The sequence below is a fragment of the Arvicanthis niloticus genome, chromosome 2 (assembly GCF_011762505.2).
Source record: "Arvicanthis niloticus isolate mArvNil1 chromosome 2, mArvNil1.pat.X, whole genome shotgun sequence".
Classification (NCBI taxonomy): Eukaryota; Metazoa; Chordata; class Mammalia; order Rodentia; family Muridae; genus Arvicanthis; species Arvicanthis niloticus.
The window spans coordinates 92590174-92610155 of record NC_047659.1 but is presented as its reverse complement, the minus strand read 5'-3'; the positions used below and the strand labels follow the sequence as shown (position 1 = coordinate 92610155).

The following is a 19982-nucleotide window of genomic DNA, read 5'->3' as shown; positions in this document are numbered from 1 at the left end:
TAAGGAAAGGACAGGAGGAACATTTGGGAAAAACCTCACTATAAATTGCTACTTAGAACTAGAGTTAAGTAAAGATCCATGGGGACATATAAAAGAAAATAGAGCTGCTTCTATGGTAAAATACCAAAGGACAGAGTACACTAAGCAGCAGAAGGACCTGATGGCCCCAGGGAGTCACTCATGGAATGGTACAGTAGTGTCTGCAGAGGTTTAGGCAGTCGCCTGGAAACAGTGCTAAGGTCAGGACTAGCTCTAATGCTTTAGAGCTCACAGAGGCAAGGCAGAAGACAAGTAATTCTCTCACCAAGCTGAACTGATCAATCATGGGAAGATCAAATCTTCAGGTTCCTGGAGAAGGTTTGTATGTTACCCCTTGTCCACCAAGGTGTCTAAAACGATTGACTTTTTCCTGCAAGAATTCCTCAAAGGAAATAAAACTTAAAAAAAAAAAAAAAAGAATTCCTCAAAGGTGAGGCTTTGAAGATCATGCTGGCACAAAAGCCAACGCATCCTGGACAACAGATTTGGGTCAAGATATTTGTGGTCTTTGGGCTCTACCACAGTTATATCAGCCTGGGTGTTTTATGTTTCAGAGAATTAGTATCTGCCATCTGAGGAGTTTTTCCTTGACTAGACTACCCATTTTCTTTGTGTGTAAAGAAGACCAGCAAGGAAACAAGATCAGCAAGCCCTAGCCTGTCTTATTACAGTGTCAGGGTGCTCCCATTCTATGCTGCTGTCTTAATTTGATTTCCTATTGCTGATAAAACACTGACCAAAACCAACCCGAGGAGTAAAAGGGTTGTTTCCTCTTGCAGCTTACAGTCCTCACTCAGGGGAAGTCAGGGCACAAACACCATGCAGGAGACTGAAGGCAGGAACTGAAGCAGACCCAGGGAGGAGTGCTGCTTAATAACTTGTTCCTCATGACTTGTTCAGATTGCTTATAAGAAGTACCCAGGACCACCTACCCAGGAGTAGTACCACTCACAATGGTCTGGGCCCTTCCATATCAATCATTACTCAAGAAGATGCTCCACAGAGATGCCCACTGGACAATGGGATAGAAGCAGTTACTTAGTTTCTTTCTTCCTAGGTATGTCTAGATTGGTGTCAAATTCACAAAAACTAGCACAGCTCATCCTTGCTGAGGTTTAGGCAGCCACCCAGAAGTGTAGCTAAGGCAGTTTCTTCCAGCCCTAGAGACAATGATATCTGTTCTCGTGGCCAAGAAGCTGCTGTGGGCAAAGATTAACTACTGTAATGTTTTGACCAGGGTCTGCACCACCCTAGGGAACTTCAAGTCCCTTATGATGCTATTGTCAAGACCGATTGCCACTTGACTCAACTTCTGGAAATAGTGTTCACAAAGTTTCCATATTAGAAACTTACCAATCATCTTGCAAAAATCTACACCAAAGTGTCTGGGCAGAGAACCCAGGCTCCGGCTGTGGTTACAATACAGGGCATATGTATAATTTGATTTTTTAAGATTTTTATATTACTAGCCCAGAACTTGTAATATAGACAAAACTGGACTCAAACTCACAGAGATCATTCTGCTTCTGCCTTTTGAGTGCTGGGATTAAAAGCATGTGCCACCATTCCCAGTCCAACACTGTTTGTTTGTTTGTTTGTTTGTTTGTTTGAAACAAGGGTTCTCTGTGTAGCCCTGGCTGTCCTGGAACTCACTCTGTAGACCAGGCTGGCCCCGAACTCAGAAATCCGCCTGCCTCTGCCTCCCAAGTGCTGGGATTAAAGGCGTGCGCCACCACCGCCCGGCAAGGATATATGTTTATGTGTATATGTGTGTTGTCTCTGTGTAGGCATGGGCACATGAGTGCAGATGCCCAGAGGCAAAAGACATCAGCTTCCTCTGAAGCCGGAGTTATAGGCAGTTCTGAACAACCCAACATGGGTGCTGGTAATCTAACTCAGGTCATCTGCAGAAGCAGTGTACACTCTTAGCTGCTGAGCCATCTCTTCAGCACCAATATTGTGGGATTCTAGATAGTGTATTTAAGGTAATAGCTCTTCTCTTCCTAAATGTTCCATCCTTGAGACATCTATCTTAATATCTTTTCTCTGCCCACAGCTGGCAGACAGTTTGTTTTTCAAATTCCTCAAATCTCCATTGCCTCTCAAACTTCTTTTGTACTTTCTTTGTTTGATCATATTTTTCTGTAGATCCCCCAGATTATATTTTTAGTCTGCCTGCTTCTCTCTGGCTCCTAACTCACGCTATCTCCTTGGGTAACACTCTTGAGGCCCTGAGATACCCTGTCATTGGTCCCTCTAACAGAAGTACAGCTTTCTCCTAAAGCCAAAGGATCAGGTGTTCAGTGGCTCCGGTGACAAGTGTGATGTCAGGTTACAGATATTGTTTCCTGAGAGACCACACTACAGTGTTGGAGAAACCCCAGGATGCCCACAATGCCCCATCTTCACCTGGCTATTCCTTCAAGGTGAGGACAGCCAGAACTCACCTCTAGGACTAGTGTGCACCTGGAGACATGGCTCTGAGCCTTCAGCCCCTACTGCTGCTGCTCCTGTTGCTCCTGCCTCAGGAAGGTAAGAATAGTGAGTAGGCACTGGATGAAGGAGAATAACCTTTCCTCTCTTTAAAACTGTGTTTGTGACTTGGGGTGGTGGTGGCGCATACCTTTAATCCCAGCACTTGGGAGGCAGAGGCAAGTGGATCTGTGAGTTAGTTAGTGGCCAGCCTGGTCTACAGAACTAGTTCCAGGACAGCCAAACTGGAAAAACAAAAACAAACAAAAACCTGTATGTGTAACTTCCTCTTCTTTTAAAGATTTGTTTCTTTATCATTTTATGTATATGACCACTCTATCTTCATGTAGATATCTGCAAGCCTGAAGAAGACATTGGATTTCATTACAGATGGTTGTAAGCCACCATGTAGTTGCTGGGAATTGAACTCAGGACCTCTGAAAGAGCAGACAGTCCTCTTAACCACTAAGCCATCTCTCTCCAACCCTTGCCCTCCTTTTGAAACTGGTGTGTGTGTGTGTGTGTGTGTGTGTGTGTGTGTGAGAGAGAGAGAGAGAGAGAGAGAGAGAGAGAGAGAGAGAGAGAGAGATATTTCCCCTCTTTTAAAATTGTGTGTGCACACACTGGTGAGGCACCATGGCACATAGGTAGAAGCAAGGACAACCTCAGGATTTCATTCTCTCCTCTCTCCTGCCTCCAGATGGGCTTTTGGATTTGAACTCAGGTCACTAGGCTTGCCAAGAGATGCCTTTACCTGCTAGGCATCTTACTGGCCTGCCTTCCCCTTTAATGAGACAAGGCTGTGCATGGTAGCTGAGTATGGTGGCTTGTGCCTGTTAGCCCAGCACTCTGAGGCAGAAGACTGAGAGTTAAGTCCAGCCTAGATTACATAGATAACTCTTGTCTCAAAAAGTATATAAAGTAATAAATGGTGTGGGGGTTAGCCATTTAGATAAAAGCTAAAGGGTCAAGGAAAAGGGCAGAGATTGCTGCTATGGGCGACACTAAAGATTCAGAAAGCAGGTCAAGATTTACTGTAGGATACTGAGAGGGATGGCCTCACTCCATCTTCAGATCCCAGCAGGGAACTGTGCTCAGGGGAAAAGCTAGTTTGGGCTTTACGCCTTTCTCCTTTAGTGATCTCTTGTCTCTCTTCTTATAGTGACTTTGGCCCCTACTGGGCCTCAGTCTTTGGATGCCGGTATCTCCCTTCTGAAGTCATTCATTTCCACTCTGGACCAAGCTCCTCAGCGTTCCCTCAGCCAGTCACGGTTCTCTGCATTCCTGGCCAACATTTCTTCTTCCTTGGAGCTTGGGAGGATGGGGGAGGGACCGGTGGGAGAGCCCCCACCTCTTCAACCCCCTGCACTTCGGCTCCATGATTTCCTCGTGACACTGAGAGGTAGCCCAGACTGGGAGCCAATGTTAGGGCTTCTGGGAGATGTACTGGCACTCCTGGGACAGGAACAGACTCCCCGGGACTTTTTGGTGCACCAGGCAGGTGTACTGGGTGGACTTGTAGAGGCCTTGTTGGGAGCATTAGTTCCTGGAGGTCCCCCGTCCCCCACAAGACCCCCATGCACCCGTGATGGCCCTTCTGACTGTGCCCTGGCTGCTGACTGGTTGCCTTCTCTGATGTTGTTATTAGAAGGTACACGCTGGCAGGCCCTGGTGCAGTTGCAGCCCAGTGTGGACCCAACCAATGCCACAGGTCTTGATGGGAGAGAGCCAGCTCCTCACTTTTTACAGGGTCTGCTGGGCTTGCTTACCCCAGCAGGAGAGTTGGGCTCTGAGGAGGCTCTTTGGGGTGGTCTGCTGCGCACAGTGGGGGCCCCCCTCTATGCTGCCTTCCAGGAGGGACTACTACGAGTCATCCACTCTCTGCAAGATGAGGTCTTTTCTATTATGGGACAACCAGAGCCTGATGCCAGTGGGCAGTGCCAGGGAGGTGAGTGATGCCCGGGGAGAGGGGGTGTGGCAGGGAAAGAAGGTGAGATTGGGTCATTGTCCTCCTTGCTCTTCCCCTCCTAGGCAACCTTCAACAGCTGCTCCTATGGTAAGTAACAGGAGAACCCAGGAGGAAATCAAGAGGAGTGTGGGTTAGTGGTTTTGGAGTGTGATGTCTGGGTTGGTGTTCAACTCCCCTTCTTCATTGTCATGTGACCTTGAACACCTCACACATGATGTGTGCCTCACTTTCCCCATTTGTAAAACAGAATAACCACCGCTGCAGAGTAATTGTGAGGAACGCAACGAGTCGAGAAAAGTTAGGCATGTTGGCACACACCTTTAAGCCCAACACTCTGGAGGCAGAGGCAGGAGGATCACTGAGTTAAAGGCTAGTCTGGTTCACAGAGCAAGTTCCAGGACAGCCAGGGCTACACAGAGAAACCTTGTCTCAGAAAAGAAAAAAAAAAAAGAGTTGACAAAGTATAAACTGCTTAGAACAACGTCGGACATACAGTGCTAGCACACATTAGCTAGTGAAGATGGTACTTGGGGACACAGAGGCACAACTGCACTTCTCTGTCTCACTACAATAATGCCAGAGCACAGATGTATTCAGTTGTCCTAATGACTTCCTGATAAGAGGCCCAAAACAAGGGTTGTGTGTAAGCTACCCAAAGCCAGCTGAAGAAGGAAGAAAGGAGGGGACAAGTCTTCGTTGTCCCAGGCAGTCTTGTGCCTTGGCAGCATAGATTTCTCTCCTCTCCTCTGCCTTAGTACTCAGGTCAGTACTACCTTTCTTCTCAGGAAGCTTACCTTAGGAAAAGCCTGTGCTTGCCTAAAAGCCCCTGCAGAGCTCAGAGCTAGGGCCAAAATCTTCAGCTGGAGGAGGTGTGACCTGACCCCGTCCTGCCTGCTCCTCTCTACGCACCCAGGGGCATGCGGAACAACCTTTCTTGGGATGCCCGAGCACTGGGTTTTCTATCTGGATCACCACCTCCACCCCCTGCTCTTCTGCATTGCCTGAGTAGAGGTGTGCCTCTGCCCAGGGCTTCCCAGCCTGCAGCTTACATCAGCCCTCGACAGCGGCGAGCCATCTCTGTGGAGGCCCTCTGCGAGAACCACTCAGGCCCAGAACCACCCTACAGCATCTCCAACTTCTCTATCTACTTGCTCTGCCAGCACATCAAGCCTGCCACCCCTAGGCCCCTTCTTACCACCCCAATGCCCCCTCCTACCACCCCACAGCTGCCTCCTACCACCCCACAGCCCCCTCCAACCACTCCACAGCCCCGTCCTGTCACTCCAAGGCCATCTCCTACCACCCCACAGCCCCCTCCCAGTACCGCTGTCATCTGCCAGACGGCTGTATGGTATGCAGTCTCATGGGCACCAGGTGCCCGAGGTTGGCTCCAAGCCTGCCATGATCAGTTTCCTGATCAATTTCTGGATATGATCTGCAGCAATCTCTCATTTTCAGCCCTGTCTGGCCCCAATCGTCGCTTGGTAAAGCAGCTCTGTGCTGGCCTGCTCCCACCCCCCACTAACTGCCCACTGGGCCTGATCCCTGTGCCCCTCACCCCAGAAATATTCTGGGGTTGCTTCCTGGAGAATGAGACACTGTGGGCTGAACGGTTGTGTGTGGAGGAGAGTCTGCAGGCTGTGCCCCCACGGAACCAGGCTTGGGTTCAGCATGTGTGTCGGGGCCCCACCTCAGATGCCACTGATTTTCCACCCTGCCATGTTGGACCCTGTGGTGAACGCTGCCCAGATGGGGGCAGCTTTCTGCTCATGGTCTGTGCCAATGACACTCTGTATGAAGCCTTGGTTCCCTTCTGGGCTTGGCTAGCAGGCCAATGCAGAATTAGTCGTGGGGGAAACGATACTTGCTTTCTAGAAGGCATGCTGGGCCCCTTGTTGCCCTCTCTGCCACCTCTGGGACCATCCCCACTCTGCCTGGCTCCTGGTCCCTTTCTGCTTGGCATGTTATCCCAGTTGCCACGCTGTCAGTCCTCTGTGCCAGCCCTTGCTCACCCCACACGCCTGCACTACCTCCTGCGCCTACTGACCTTCCTTTTGGGTCCAGGGACTGGGGGTGCTGAGACTCAGGGAATGTTAGGTCAAGCTCTGCTGCTCTCTAGCCTCCCAGACAACTGTTCATTCTGGGATGCCTTCCGCCCAGAAGGCCGGAGAAGTGTGCTGAGGACAGTTGGAGAGTACCTACAGCGAGAAGAGCCAACCCCACCAGGCTTAGAGTCCACAGTCAGCCTCAGCTCTGGTATAAGCAAGATGGAGCTTCTATCTTGCTTCAGTGTGAGTAAATTGCCTCTGGAAAAGCCCTTGGAGCAGGGGCTGGGACTCTAGGAAATGCCCCTAATATAGAGAAGTAGTGTGGTGCTCAAAGTGATCTAAGTTCACAGCTCTGGAGCCTGACAGGCTTGGGCTGCCAACCTCAGGCAGGTTATTCTGTCTTTTCATCATAAACTGAGTGTAACAAGATGCTAACTCTTAGGGTAGTTGCAAAGACCATATGGAATGCTCTGTGCTGTGGGCGTATCCTGGTGCATGATACATAAACATGCAGGCAATAAACTTCATCTCCTGATTCTCTCACTCCCTGATTCTCCCCTGTTCTGCTACAGGAAGCAAAGGGTTTTCATTCTCTCCCTATCAAGTGAGGATTGTGGGCTGGAAAGAAAGAATAAAAGAGAAAGATTTAAGAGGAGTACAAACTGGGCTGGGGAGATGGCTCAGGGGTTAAGAGCACTGGCTGCTCTTCCAGAGGTCCTGAGTTCAATTCCCAGCGACCACATGGTGGCTCACAACCATCTGTAGTGGGATCCAATACCTTCTCCTAGTGTCCAAGGAGAATGACAGTGTATTCATGCAAATAAAATAAACAAATAATTTTAAAAAGGGGAGGGGAAATATAAACCAGAAGCTTGGTTGGGTTCAACTATTGCATAAATTACTGTCATCTTGGGCAAGTAATGCTTTCCTGCATTGTAGATTCTTTTCTGTATGCCAAAGGAACTTAAAATGTTACATTTTAAAATTGATTCATATCATATGATATGATTCATATTCATATGATATCTATTATGTAAAAGGTACTTGTGAGAGTTGTTAGCTCATGTTAGGGCCATTTTTCAAGCCTGAGATTGAGTGAAACGGAATTAAAGTGGTTGGAGTTTGGTTCAGGCCTACACGTATTTGGCATTGTAGTACAAGAGAAGATAGGCCATGGTCCCAGACTTAATGGGGACCACCGTCTGAAGAGATAGATGCATATACCAGCTTCAGATGAAGGCCATCAAACATCCTCAGAAAGTTGAGTTTAATTGCCTGGGGAAGATTTAGAAGGATCAGAGAGACAGCTCTCTTCCTGTGTTTTCTCCTCCCCAGCCTGTATTGTGGGATCTACTCCAGAGAGAGAAGAGCATCTGGGCCCTGAGGATCCTAGTGAAGGTGGCAAGTAGGGGGAGGAAGGCACATGGGTGGCTGAGTGACAGCCATGGCTTGAGATGGCTAGCCACTGAGGTCATATCCACCATTGCTTTCTGTCTCTAGGCCTACTTGCGTATGCCTCCTGAAGATCTTCAGCAGCTGGTACTTTCAGCAGAGATGGAAGCTGCACAGGGCTTCCTGACACTCATGCATCGTTCCTGGGCTAAGCTGAAGGTGGAGCATAGAGAGAAGGGGAACAAGAATATAAGGATCAAAGGGACCCATATCCTTAGCATTCTGGGGGTTTGCTTCAGTGAAAAGAGGAACCCCAAAAAGGGATGACAGAAGATACTGAATAAGCTTGGAGGCAGCATCCCTTTCTCTGTTCCTGCAGGTTCAGCCATCTGAGGAGGAGGCCATGGGCCGCCTGACAGCCTTGCTGCTCCAGCGGTACCCACGCCTCACCTCACAGCTCTTCATCGACATGTCACCCCTCATCCCCTTCCTGGCTGTCCCTGATCTCATGCGCTTCCCACCGTCCCTTTTGGCCAACGACAGTGTGTAAGCATTATTTCTGCCTGTCAAGCTCAGCCACTTACAGAGGTCCCTTTCAGGGAGACTCTCCTTCCTGTCCACAGTGACAAGACTATAGCAGAGAGAATATAAGAAAAAATGTTAAGACCTGTTACTCTCCTTAGCCTGGCTGCCATCCGGGATCACAGCTCAGGAATGAAGCCTGAGCAGAAGGAGGCCCTGGCAAAGCGACTGCTGGCCCCTGAGCTGTTTGGAGAAGTGCCTGATTGGCCCCAGGAGCTGCTGTGGGCAGCGCTGCCTCTGCTTCCCCATCTCCCCCTGGAGAGCTTTCTCCAGCTCAGCCCTCACCAGGTAGGAGAAAATTTGATAGCACCCTCTCCTAGTGGGGTCCCTAGTGGGGTCCCTGTCTCACTGTTACCCCACCTCTCCTTCCCTGTTTCAGATCCAGGCCCTGGAAGATAGCTGGCCAGTAGCAGGTCTTGGGCCAGGACACGCCCGACATGTGCTTCGTAGCTTAGTTAACCAGAGCGTGGAGGATGGGGAGGAGCAGGTGCGCAGGTAAGTGGCTGTGAACCAGTGACTGTGACCAGCATGGAGGTGTATAGAAGCAGGGCTGGCATCACAGAAAGGAGCAAGAGAGGAGGAAGGGGCCTTGGCAAGCTAGGAGCTCTGAGAGAGAAACTGATATATGGCGCTCACATTTCCTAGTTTAGTTTATGTGCCTACTCTATGTACCAAATGGCTGGTGCCTGGGTGATTATCTGGAGCCACATCAAGGCCAACTGCATGCCTCCTTCAGGCTTGGATCTCTTGCTTGTTTCCTGAGTCCTGAGGAGCTACAGAGTCTGGTGCCCTTGAGTGATCCAATGGGGCCTGTAGAACAAGGCCTGCTGGAATGTGCAGCCAACGGGACCCTCAGCCCAGAAGGACGGGTGAGCCCTTTGGTACACATCTGAAAGACTCTAGACCCGCCTAGGGACTGTGTGAGTGACTTGCCCAATTGCACCAACCAAGCTCAAGTACAGCGGTGTGAGCCCCCTGTCACCTCTATTCTTGAGTGCCTAACCATTCCCGTCTCTTACCTCTGCTTCCTACCCCTCCCCTATTATACCCTTTGTGATCTTGAACCTCTTCTACTCTGGTCCTATGCCTGGCTCCAAGTACTAGCCCAAGCCTGGTAAATCCAGATGTGCATTTGGAAAGCCAGTTCTGGACACAGCTATACTTCCTCCCTAGTCCTAAGCCTTCCTTTGTTACAGGTGGCATATGAACTTCTGGGAGTGTTGCGTTCATCTGGAGGAACTGTCTTAAGCCCCCGAGAACTGAGGGTCTGGGCACCTCTCTTTCCCCAGTTGGGCCTCCGCTTCCTGCAGGAGCTCTCAGAGCCCCAGCTTAGAGCCATGCTTCCTGCCCTACAGGGAGCCAGTGTTACACCTGCCCAGGTGAGCTTGTCTTATTACTCTCTGAAGCCCCAGTCATGAGAACCCTATATGGAGATGTCATCACCACCTCCTTTCCCTGGGTAAGCACTGAAGGTGAGCCATATGTCAACAAGGCATGCCTCCTTCCCCTCTCTCAGCTCCAGAAGGACCCCCAGACGGGTTGGTCTTTATGGTGGCTGAGAGGGAACAGAAGCTTTAGGGGGCAGGTTCAGGGACCGGTTTGCAACTTAGCTGATGGTTCCTGTTCCGTCCCATTATAGGCTGTTCTGTTGTTTGGAAGGCTCCTTCCTAGGCATGATGTGAGTAGCACAAGGCCTCAGTGTCTCCGAGAGGGCTCTGTTCCCATGGCTCCTGCATTGACCCTCTCCTCTCTCTCAGCTCCCTCATAGCTACCACCCTACTTTATTTTCTTCACTACCGTCTTGCCCCTCGTCTTCAGGCCTCTTGTTTCTCTTGTTTCTTAGCTGTCCCTGGAGGAACTCTGCTCTCTGCATCCTCTCCTGCCAGGCCTCAGCCCCCAGACACTCCAGGCCATCCCTAAGCGAGTTCTGGTTGGCGCTTGTTCCTGCCTGGGCCCTGAACTGTCAAGGCTTTCATCTTGCCAGATTGCAGCTCTGCTCCAGACCTTTCGGGTATGAGGACAGGGAGAAAGAGAGAAGCAGAGATGAGTGGTATATAGGGGGATAGACACATTTGTTTCCAGGGAACACACACACACACACACACACACACACACACGCACGCACAACACGTACACTTACACAGACCACAGACACACACAACACATACACACACACAAACCACAGACACATAACACTCACACACACCAAATACACACTCACACACACCAAATACACATCCACACACACCAAATACACACATACACTTACACAGACCACAGACACAAACATATACACATACATTTACACATGTATACTTACACACACACATTTGTACAGACCACAGACACATATACACTTACACAGAACACACACACATACACCGCACACATACACAAATACTACTAATTCTTATGCAGGTAAAAGATGGTGTTAAAAATATGGGCGCAGCAGGGGCCGGCACAGCTGTGTGCATTCCTGGTCAGGTATGTGTGGGATCTCCGGACTGAGCACCTCTCTGTGTTCTGGGTGGCTGGGTGGCTTCATCTGGCTGGTGTTGTCTCACACACTCACCCTGCAGTGGCTCTGAAAGTTCAGGTTAGCTCTGTGCCCATGTAGATACTGACAGCATCCTGGTTCCTGATGTAGAGCAGCATTCTTCCACTATCTCATAATATCAAACCCCAAAGGCTGAGGCCGTCCAGGCCAACCTCCTGCGTCCTGATGAAAAGACTGAGCCGAGAGAAGCTAGGGGCCTTCTGCTTCTGCTCCTCAGGTGTCTAACTAACACAATACAGCCACAGCAGCCTGAGGTGTGAGGACACCTGAGTATTTCTTGCTGCAATGGCAGGTGCCACTCCACCCTATCCTAGCTTTGATCCCTTCCTGCCCTTCTCTGAGGACTAGTGCAGACCCTCTCACCCATCACAACACTGCTGCCCATCACTGCCTGCAGCCCACCACTTGGCCAGACTGCCTGCTTCCCCTGCTCCCATTAAAGCTACTGCAGCTGGACACTGCGGCTCTTCTGGCAAACCGAAGACTCTATCGGCAGCTGCCTTGGTCTGAGCAACAGGTAACTCTTATGCCCTTAGAACTCCCCCTCTGTCTTCTCTACTTCCTTCACTCAGCCCTTGCTGATACCTTGTCCCTACTCACTGCTTCGCGGATCTCTCTCTCTCTCTCTCTCTCTCTCTCTCTCTCTCTCTCTCTCCTTTTTACTAGGATTTCTCAGAAGGGTGTAGGGCTTTGGGAAGGTTGGTACTTGTAGGAATCACAAAGTACAGAATCAGGATCCCCTCTGAGGCCCTCAGGACAGTACCTCCCCTGGGAAGCTGTTCTCTCTTTCTTTATTTATAGGCACAGTTTCTCTGGAAGAAGATGCAAGTGCCTACCAACCTGACCCTGAGGAATCTGCAGTGAGTAGCCATGTTGGACAGTTGGTTCAGTTCAGTGGGCATTATTCTTGTTATCATTGTTCTTATGTGCTTTCTTGTTCTCCTCCTACCCTGCCACAGTGCCACAGCTATCCAGTTATTGCCATGGGACTCAGAAAACTTAGGCCCGTGTCACACCCCGTTACCAAAAGCCAAGTCTCTTAGTCACTCTAAGCTTCAGATTTTTTTCTTTTATACAATAAGAATTAAAATAGAGCACTAGTGAAGATTGAATGAGATTAAGGCACATAAAATCTTTAACACATCACTTGGCCAAGTAGAAAGTCCCGATAGACACTTGCTGTTCTTAATTTAATTCAAGGTGACTTCGGAGCTGCTAGAGAAAGCAGTACATACGTATCACTTTACTTACACCTACAGTAAAAGAACCAGGGGCTTTGGAACCTGAAGACATAGCTGTAGTCTCAGTTTACTTCTAGCAGACTGGTGTCAAGAACATCCTTTATTTTCTCACTGCTCAACAGTGAGGATGTTATGGAAAGCTAATGATGTTATCTACGTACAGACATTTCACAAGCTGTAAATGACTATCAGTGAGCATCTGTCTTTGTGCTGAGAGTGCTGATATTGAGGATCAGGCAGGCCATTACATGTGCTAAAAGCATCTTCCCACTCACATGTCCACAGGGCTCTGGGCAACCTGGCAGGAGGCATGTCCTGTGAGTTTCTGCAGCAGATCAGCTCAATGGTAGACTTCCTTGATGTGGTACACATGCTCTACCAACTGCCCACTGGTGTTCGAGAGAGCCTGGTGAGAGGATGACTTAGGTATCAGTGGGAGGCTTGGTCTTGGGGTTCAGAACCCCAGGGGCAGGGCATGCTCAGTTCTGTTTGACCCTGCTTTCTCTACACTATACCTCTTAGCGGGCCTGTATCTGGACAGAGCTACAGCGGAGACTGACAATGCCAGAGCCAGAGCTGACTACCCTGGGGCCAGAACTGAGTGAGCTTGACACAAAACTACTCCTGGACTTGCCGTAAGTGCATGCCTGGAGATACAGGGGCCTAGGGGTCTCACTTTGGAGTAGAAGCTCCCCACTTAGGAAATACCCAGAAGAGGTAACTTTTTGTCTAGTGCTTCCCTGACATCATATACAGCCCCAAACAGGACTCTTTCTGGACTCATTTTGTGAGTCCATCTGTTCCCAAGAATGGCTCTGGTATAGGGAAGCTAATACTGTGTTGTAGCAATCAGGTGATTTTTAGGAAAAAATTAGGCTACGTTAATGGATGTGTAATGACTGAAATAAAGGAGGAAATGGTCTATTTATGTCTTAGAGCATTATAATCTGATTAGAACACTATATTTTCAATATGTTCTGAAGAGTGGAGGTAGGGGATAAAGTGTGCTTCAAAGCCCTCAAATCCCTGAGAGGGTACCCAATGGAAAGTGCACAGGCTTATTTATGAGTGGCTCTATGGAAGCAAGACTAGGATTTTTTTTTCCATTTTTTTATTGGATATTTTATTTACACTTCAGATGCCATCCCCTTTCCCCATCTCCCCCCCCTTAGAAAACCCCTATCCCATGCCCCCTTTTCCTTTTTGCACTTATACATTTTTTAAAAAAATGTTAATCAGAGGCTTTATAAGTTTGGTATTGCTCAATCAGAGGTGTAACCCACTACCCAACCTAGATATATCAACTATCTTTGACTGGTGGAGAAGGACTAGGATTAATAAGGTAAAAAAAAAATCGGATTTTTTTGTACAATATAATACAATTGGAGCAGTGAGTTCCTGATCATTTATACTATCCAAATCCAAGTTGGATGGTCCCATGGAAGGACTGTTAGAGAGCCAATTCAAGTGTGAATTGGGGAGAGAAGAGCAAGCAAGCTAAGGTTCCTCCATCTGAGATTCTAGTTTATGAGTATCTTTTTAAAAGGGCCTCACTGTGTTGCATAGCTCTTGCTGGCCTGGAACTCACAGTATAGACCAGGCTGGCCTTGAACTCTTGAACTCTTGATCCACTTGTCTCTGACTCCAAGGCACTGGGATTAAAGGCATGTGCCACCGCACTTGTACTTGGCTTCTTTTTTAAAAATCTTTAATAATTTATTATTTTATTTTATGTGTATTAGTGTCTTGTTGCATGGAGTTCTATATACCAGGTAAATCCCCTAATACCCACAGAGACCAGAGAGGGTGTTAGATCCCTTGGAAATGGAGTTACAGATGATTATGAGTCACCATGGGGGTGCTGGGAATCAAACCCTGGTTCTTTGGAAGAGCAGCCAGTGCTCTTAGACACTAGTTCATGAGAACCTTACCCATGTGCTTCTTTCCTCATTTTTTTGGCCCCTTGCTATCTGAGCTGCAAGTGAGAGTAGGAAAAGCCTGGAGTTAAAGACTTCCTGGAGGTGTTAGGATAGAGGAAGCAGATAATACCCATGCTTGTTTGCTTGCAAGATTTCCTGTAGGTTTTGGTACCCATACACTTGACCCTATATAGAAGACAGGTACCACATCTGATTTCTGTTCTGTTTTGTTTTTAAGGCCATTTAAATTTCTTTAACTATGTTGGTTCTCTAAGATAATGTAGAACTTCAAGAGCCCAGCTGAGGTAAAAGACCGTGAGTCAGAAAACCAAAGTTCCTCACTTGTGAAAGACTGATAAGAGATTTGAACAGTGTTTAATATAGGGGGCTTTTGAGTTCATCACATCAGATAGGATTGATTCAAAAGATAGCTAGAGATAGCCATTCTCTTTTCTCTGTCCTTTCAAGCACATGGTGTGAACTGGCTCAAGACTGTTGGATGTCAGTTCTATGTCGAGTCACAAGTTTAGGTCTGATATTAGGAATGTGGGACTTGATGTGCCCTTCTCAGCTTGGCTCAGATCCACTTGAATGTCACCACTGCCAAATTTCAATAATAGGATCCAGTTGATGGACAGATTGTCCAATGATTCCATTATGTTGGTGGTGGAATTGATCCAAGGCGCTCCAGAGCAGCTGCTGGCACTGACCCCACTCCACCAGGCAGCCTTGGCAGAACGAGCACTTAAAAACCTGGTAAGAGTCTACCCTATCAGACCTAGATCTGCTGTCTTTGGCAATCCCTTCAAGTAGTGTTCTTTCACTTCTAGACCCAAGTCCTAGACTGCTAATCTACCTACTGGCCTTCTAGATCTGCCTCTCGGTTCTTTGATTCATCTGCTTGATGTTTCCTGTTTGTGTCCCTAGGAGTCTAAGAAATCCTTTGGGTTCTGCCTCTCAGTTTTTCTACCTGCTTCTGTCTGAGCTCATTCACTATTTAAGTCAGTGAACCAGAGCAAGTTGGAAGTAGAAGCAGAGGGAGGGTCAAGGGACTTGGTATCTTGATCGAAGAGTCTGGTACTCCAAGTCAGGTGCATTCTCCAAGGCTTGATGCCCCTCTCCAGGCTCCAAAGGAGACCCCAATCTCCAAAGAAGTGCTGGAGACATTGGGCCCCTTGGTTGGATTCCTGGGAATAGAGAGCACGCGACGGATCCCTTTACCCATTCTACTGTCTCATCTCAGTCAGCTGCAGGGCTTCTGCCTAGGAGAGACATTTGCCACAGAGCTGGGATGGCTGCTGTTGCAGGAGCCTGTTCTTGGGTATGGTCCTTTGGTAATATCCTATGCCCAGGTCCTTGACCATCAGCCAGAGTGGTATCCCATTCCACATGCTTAAAGGTATCCTGCCTCCCCAGTGACAGCATGTCAAAGTCCTCACAGTTCCTTCAACTCTATACTGTCCCTTCTGTCCTCTAGAAAACCAGAATTGTGGAGCCAGGATGAAGTAGAGCAAGCTGGACGCCTAGTATTCACTCTGTCTGCTGAGGCTATTTCCTTGATCCCTAGGGTGAGGTGAAGGAACAAAGGGACTGAGGGGTGGCTGTGGGGCAGTGCAACTTGTTTCTGACAAGACTGCTAAACAAAGGCTGGACTTGTTTATGCCTTTTGTTTTTAATTTTATTTATTTGCGGCAGCCACAAACGAGTGGCTCATTCTGTAGTCAATGGTGGCCTTAAAATTTATGGCAATCTTGCTTCAGCATCTGGAGTAATGAGATTCCAGGCATGAATCCCCCATATGAGCTCCCATATCCGATGGTAAGATCTGGTTGCCAAGTTGCCTTTCCTTCTCTCTATTCTCTGTCTTGCAGGAAGCTTTGGGCCCAGAGACCCTGGAGCGGCTTCTGGGAAAGCAGCAGAGCTGGGAGCAGAGCAGAGTGGGACATCTGTGTGGGGGGCCACAGCTTTCCCACAAGAAAGCAGCTCTGGTAGCTGGGATTGTACATCCAGCTGCTGAGGGTCTCCAAGGTGAAGCTACCCAAATACTCATTTGCCCACCAGGGTGTGTGAAATAAAGCGTCAAGACAAACAGTGCAATTAGAAGCCTGGGTGGGTGACTGTTGGTGGCTGAGCTTACAAGGCCCTTGGTCCCACCACAAACAGCACAGCAGGGTGGGAAGCTGGTCTCTAAGTGTGCTATGTCTGAGCAGTTTCCTGACCTCTGGGGTTTGGTCATCAAGGGTTACAAGATGATATTCAAGGTCTCTTCTAGTTGTAAGGGTCTATAATCCTGGCAGTTTAAACCTCTTAAATGTTTAAAGTCAGGTGTGGTGGTATTCACACCTATCATCTAAATACTTGGGGGTGGAGGCAGGAAGATCAGAAATTCAAGGCCAGTGTTAGCTACATAGCAGATTTAAGGCCAATCTGGGCTATGTAAAATCCTGTCTCAAAAATAAAACAAAACAGCAATTTAGCCCAGAATTCTATTTTCTTGTTCTCTTGAGCCTGGCAAAGTGTAGAGCTCTCTCCTGGGGAAATCCCTAAAAGGAGACAACCATGACTCAGCTCTTCATCAAGTACCCGAGCAATCTCCTCTCTGTTCTATATAACGCAGGATGGCCTTGTATCCAGTCACTTAATTCAGATAGCCTTTGAACCCTCGAATTCTTGTTGTCACCATTCTACCGCCAAAGATTGGATGGGCTATGACTATCATTGTAGGCATAATTTAGTATCACACTGACCCTTTATCTCTACCTTCTTCTGTCAGAGCCTGTACCGAACTGTGCAGACATACGGGGAACCTTCCCAGCGGCCTGGTCTGCGACACAGATCGCAGAGATGGAACTCTCAGACTTTGAAGACTGCCTGTCACTGTTTGCTGGAGATCCAGGACTTGGTCCTGAGGAACTACGGGCAGCCATGGGCAAGGCCAAGCAGGTTAGGGATGGAGGGACTAATGGGTCTGTATGAGTGGAAATGCAAAGGAACTGAGTAGGTGTGATATGTGACACAAGGGACTGGAAAATTGGGTGAGAGGTGGGGAAGTGATGAAAGTGAGATGTTTGGATGATAAGTTGGGAGTCCGAGGGGGATCAATAATGAAGGAAGGGTAGTAGTACAATGGATAGAGGCGCTATTTGAATGTGTGTCAAAATTGTCCAGGGAGCAGGTTCTTAAAAGGCAATTGCTGGGTCCCATGCCAGACTGACTAAGAATCTCTGGAGTTTAGGTCTGGCATCTTCACTTCAGCAGGTACTTCACAGGGTCTGATGCATATAAAATTTAGAATGTGTGGACTGGGGTTTGCTCTTCTTTCCTATGGAGACACCAGCCTTTCAGTAACCCCTGAATCAGAGACTTTCATCTTACTATAGAGGAAAGTAAAAACAAGGAGAGTGATCTGACCAGTATCCCACAGCTTAGGTCCCGTTCCCAGCATTTGATGCCCAGTCCAGTACTTTCTCCACTCACATGTTCCTGTCTTCCTCCTAGTTGTGGGGTCCCCCCCGAGGATTCCGTCCTGAGCAGATCTTGCAGCTGGGCCGTCTCCTGATAGGTCTAGGAGAACGGGAACTGCAGGAACTTACTCTGGTGGACTGGGGTGTGCTGAGCAGCCTGGGACAAATAGATGGCTGGAGTTCCGTCCAGGTACTACCTCTTTCTTCCTTGCCTTGCCCCATCTACAGCCTGTAGACCCAGTCCTCCCAATTATCCAAAACCCAAGGTGTTTTCTCTTGCAATTTTTTCTAGCCATTCTTCCTATCTTTTCTTGGTTTGGGTTTTTTGTTTTATTTTGTTTGTTTGTTTTTTAAAATTTATTTATTTAATGTATATGAGTACTCTGTTGGCATGTACATGGCTTGTACACCTGCAGGCCAGAAGAGAACATCAGATCACATTGTAGATGGTTGTGAGCCACCATGTGGTTGCTGGGATTGAATTCAGGACCTCGGGAAGAGCAGCTAATGAGCTGTACCATCTGAACTGCTGAGTCATTTCTCCAGCCCCTTTTTTTGTTTGTTTAGACAAGGTCTTAGGTGGTCCACCCTGGTTTTGACCCTATTACATAGTTGAGGATAGCCTAGAGCTCCTGGTTCTGCTGCCTGTGCTTCCTAAATTCTGAGATTATAAGTGTGTCACCACAGTCAGCTTCTGTCTTTTCATAGTACTCTATACTGTGACCTTAGGACCTGACTTATTCTCTCTGAGGTCCTAGGTTCCTACTCTCTACTGTCCTTTCCCTTTTGTCTTCTTCCTTCTATTGTTGTGAAGGCAAGGGTGTGTTCTTGATTTTCTCCATAGCTTTTGGATCTTTCGATGTTAGTAACAGGAAAATACAGTCCAGTAGCGCCTTTCACTCTCCTGCTCATTTCCATTAAGTCCCCAGGATTTAATCTCTTTATCCTGCACTCCCCCCAGCTCCGAGCTGTGGTCTCCAGCTTCCTAAGGCAGAGTGGTCGGCACGTGAGCCACCTGGACTTCATTTACCTGACAGCACTGGGTTATACACTCTGTGGATTGCGACCAGAGGAGTTACAGCTTATCAGCAGTTGGGAGTTTAGGTAACCTCTGGAGTTTTGGAGTGGTGGTGCTGTAGTGGAGATGGGCTCATGAAAGGGCTGTCCCATGAAGGAAGGGAGTCCATTTGGAGCCATCTTTCCCTCCATCTTATGACCACAGCCCCTGCCACTGAAGCTGAATTCTTCTCCCTTTCTCTCTCCTGCTCCACAGCCAAGCAGCTCTCTTCCTGGGTAGCTTACATCTCCCATGTTCTGAGGAACAGCTGGAAGTTCTGGCCTATCTCCTTGTGTTGCCTGGTGGCTTTGGCCCAGTCAGTAACTGGGGACCTGAGATCTTCACTGAAATTGGCACGATAGCAGGTGGGGAAGCTGGGCCACTTTTTGACACTGGGTGTCAGGGTTTGGTTTCCACATTATGGATGGGTTGGGATAGTTAAATGTGTTCTGCTTCCGTCACTAGCTGGCATCCCAGACTTGGCTCTTTCAGCATTATTGCGGGGACAGATCCAAGGCCTGACTCCTCTTGCCATTTCTGTCATTCCTGCCCCCAAGTTTGCAGTGAGTTTTGATGGACTGGGGTCTAGAGTTTCACAGGGAGAGCATGGGCCCAATGTGGTTACATGGATGTGCTGATTCCTGTCCTTTCCTGTAGGTGGTCTTCAACCCCATCCAGTTATCTAGTCTCACCAGGGGTCAGGCTGTAGCTGTTACTCCTGAGCAAATGGCCTATCTGAGTCCTGAGCAGCGACGAGCAGTTGCATGGGCCCAGCACGAAGGGAAGGAGATGCCAGAGCAGCAGGGTAAGTTACCAACTGCACAATTTGATAAACTGTCATATGACCCAGAGTCCAAGTTTTAACTTGGTGCTATCTCGTCCTCAGAACCCACACAGGAGAATCTTTGGAGTAGAGGGATCTATACACAGAGCTAATTTTGAAGCATCAAAGGCTCCTGCGGAACGGAACTGTGATTTTTTTCCTCCCATTCCTTGTCTCATTCTAGGTCGAAGCTCAGCCTGGGGTCTCTACAACTGGTTCCAAGCCTCCTGGGCTCTGGCATTGACCATCCGCTTTTTTGTCTACCTATTATGATACTGTTCCTTCAATTGAGGGAGAAAACTTACATCATACTGAAAAGATTGTAAATGGAAGCGCATTCTAATTATTCTCAGTAAGTGGATGAGGATTATGGGTAAAATTCCAATGCATTCCACCCACCTAAGAATCGTGCTCCTGGC

At 48.3% G+C, this 19982-nt stretch overlaps 1 protein-coding gene across 1 annotated transcript; it reads left to right on the top strand.

Moving 5' to 3' along the window:
• The first annotated feature begins 2513 nt into the window (after positions 1-2513).
• Strc (stereocilin) lies at positions 2514-19836 on the top strand. The gene is made up of 29 exons (XM_034493838.2): positions 2514-2571; positions 3674-4459; positions 4543-4567; positions 5394-6771; positions 7864-7926; positions 8029-8139; positions 8300-8466; positions 8604-8790; positions 8882-8997; positions 9239-9371; positions 9699-9881; positions 10142-10180; positions 10346-10513; positions 10921-10986; positions 11457-11576; positions 11861-11919; positions 12586-12709; positions 12823-12935; positions 14840-14975; positions 15344-15540; positions 15697-15787; positions 16091-16247; positions 16993-17162; positions 17718-17873; positions 18645-18787; positions 18957-19105; positions 19206-19303; positions 19398-19545; positions 19748-19836. The coding sequence occupies exons 1-29, from the start codon at positions 2514-2516 to the stop codon at positions 19834-19836; spliced, it is 5430 nt and encodes a 1809-aa protein (XP_034349729.1).
• Positions 19837-19982: the final 146 nt, after the last annotated feature.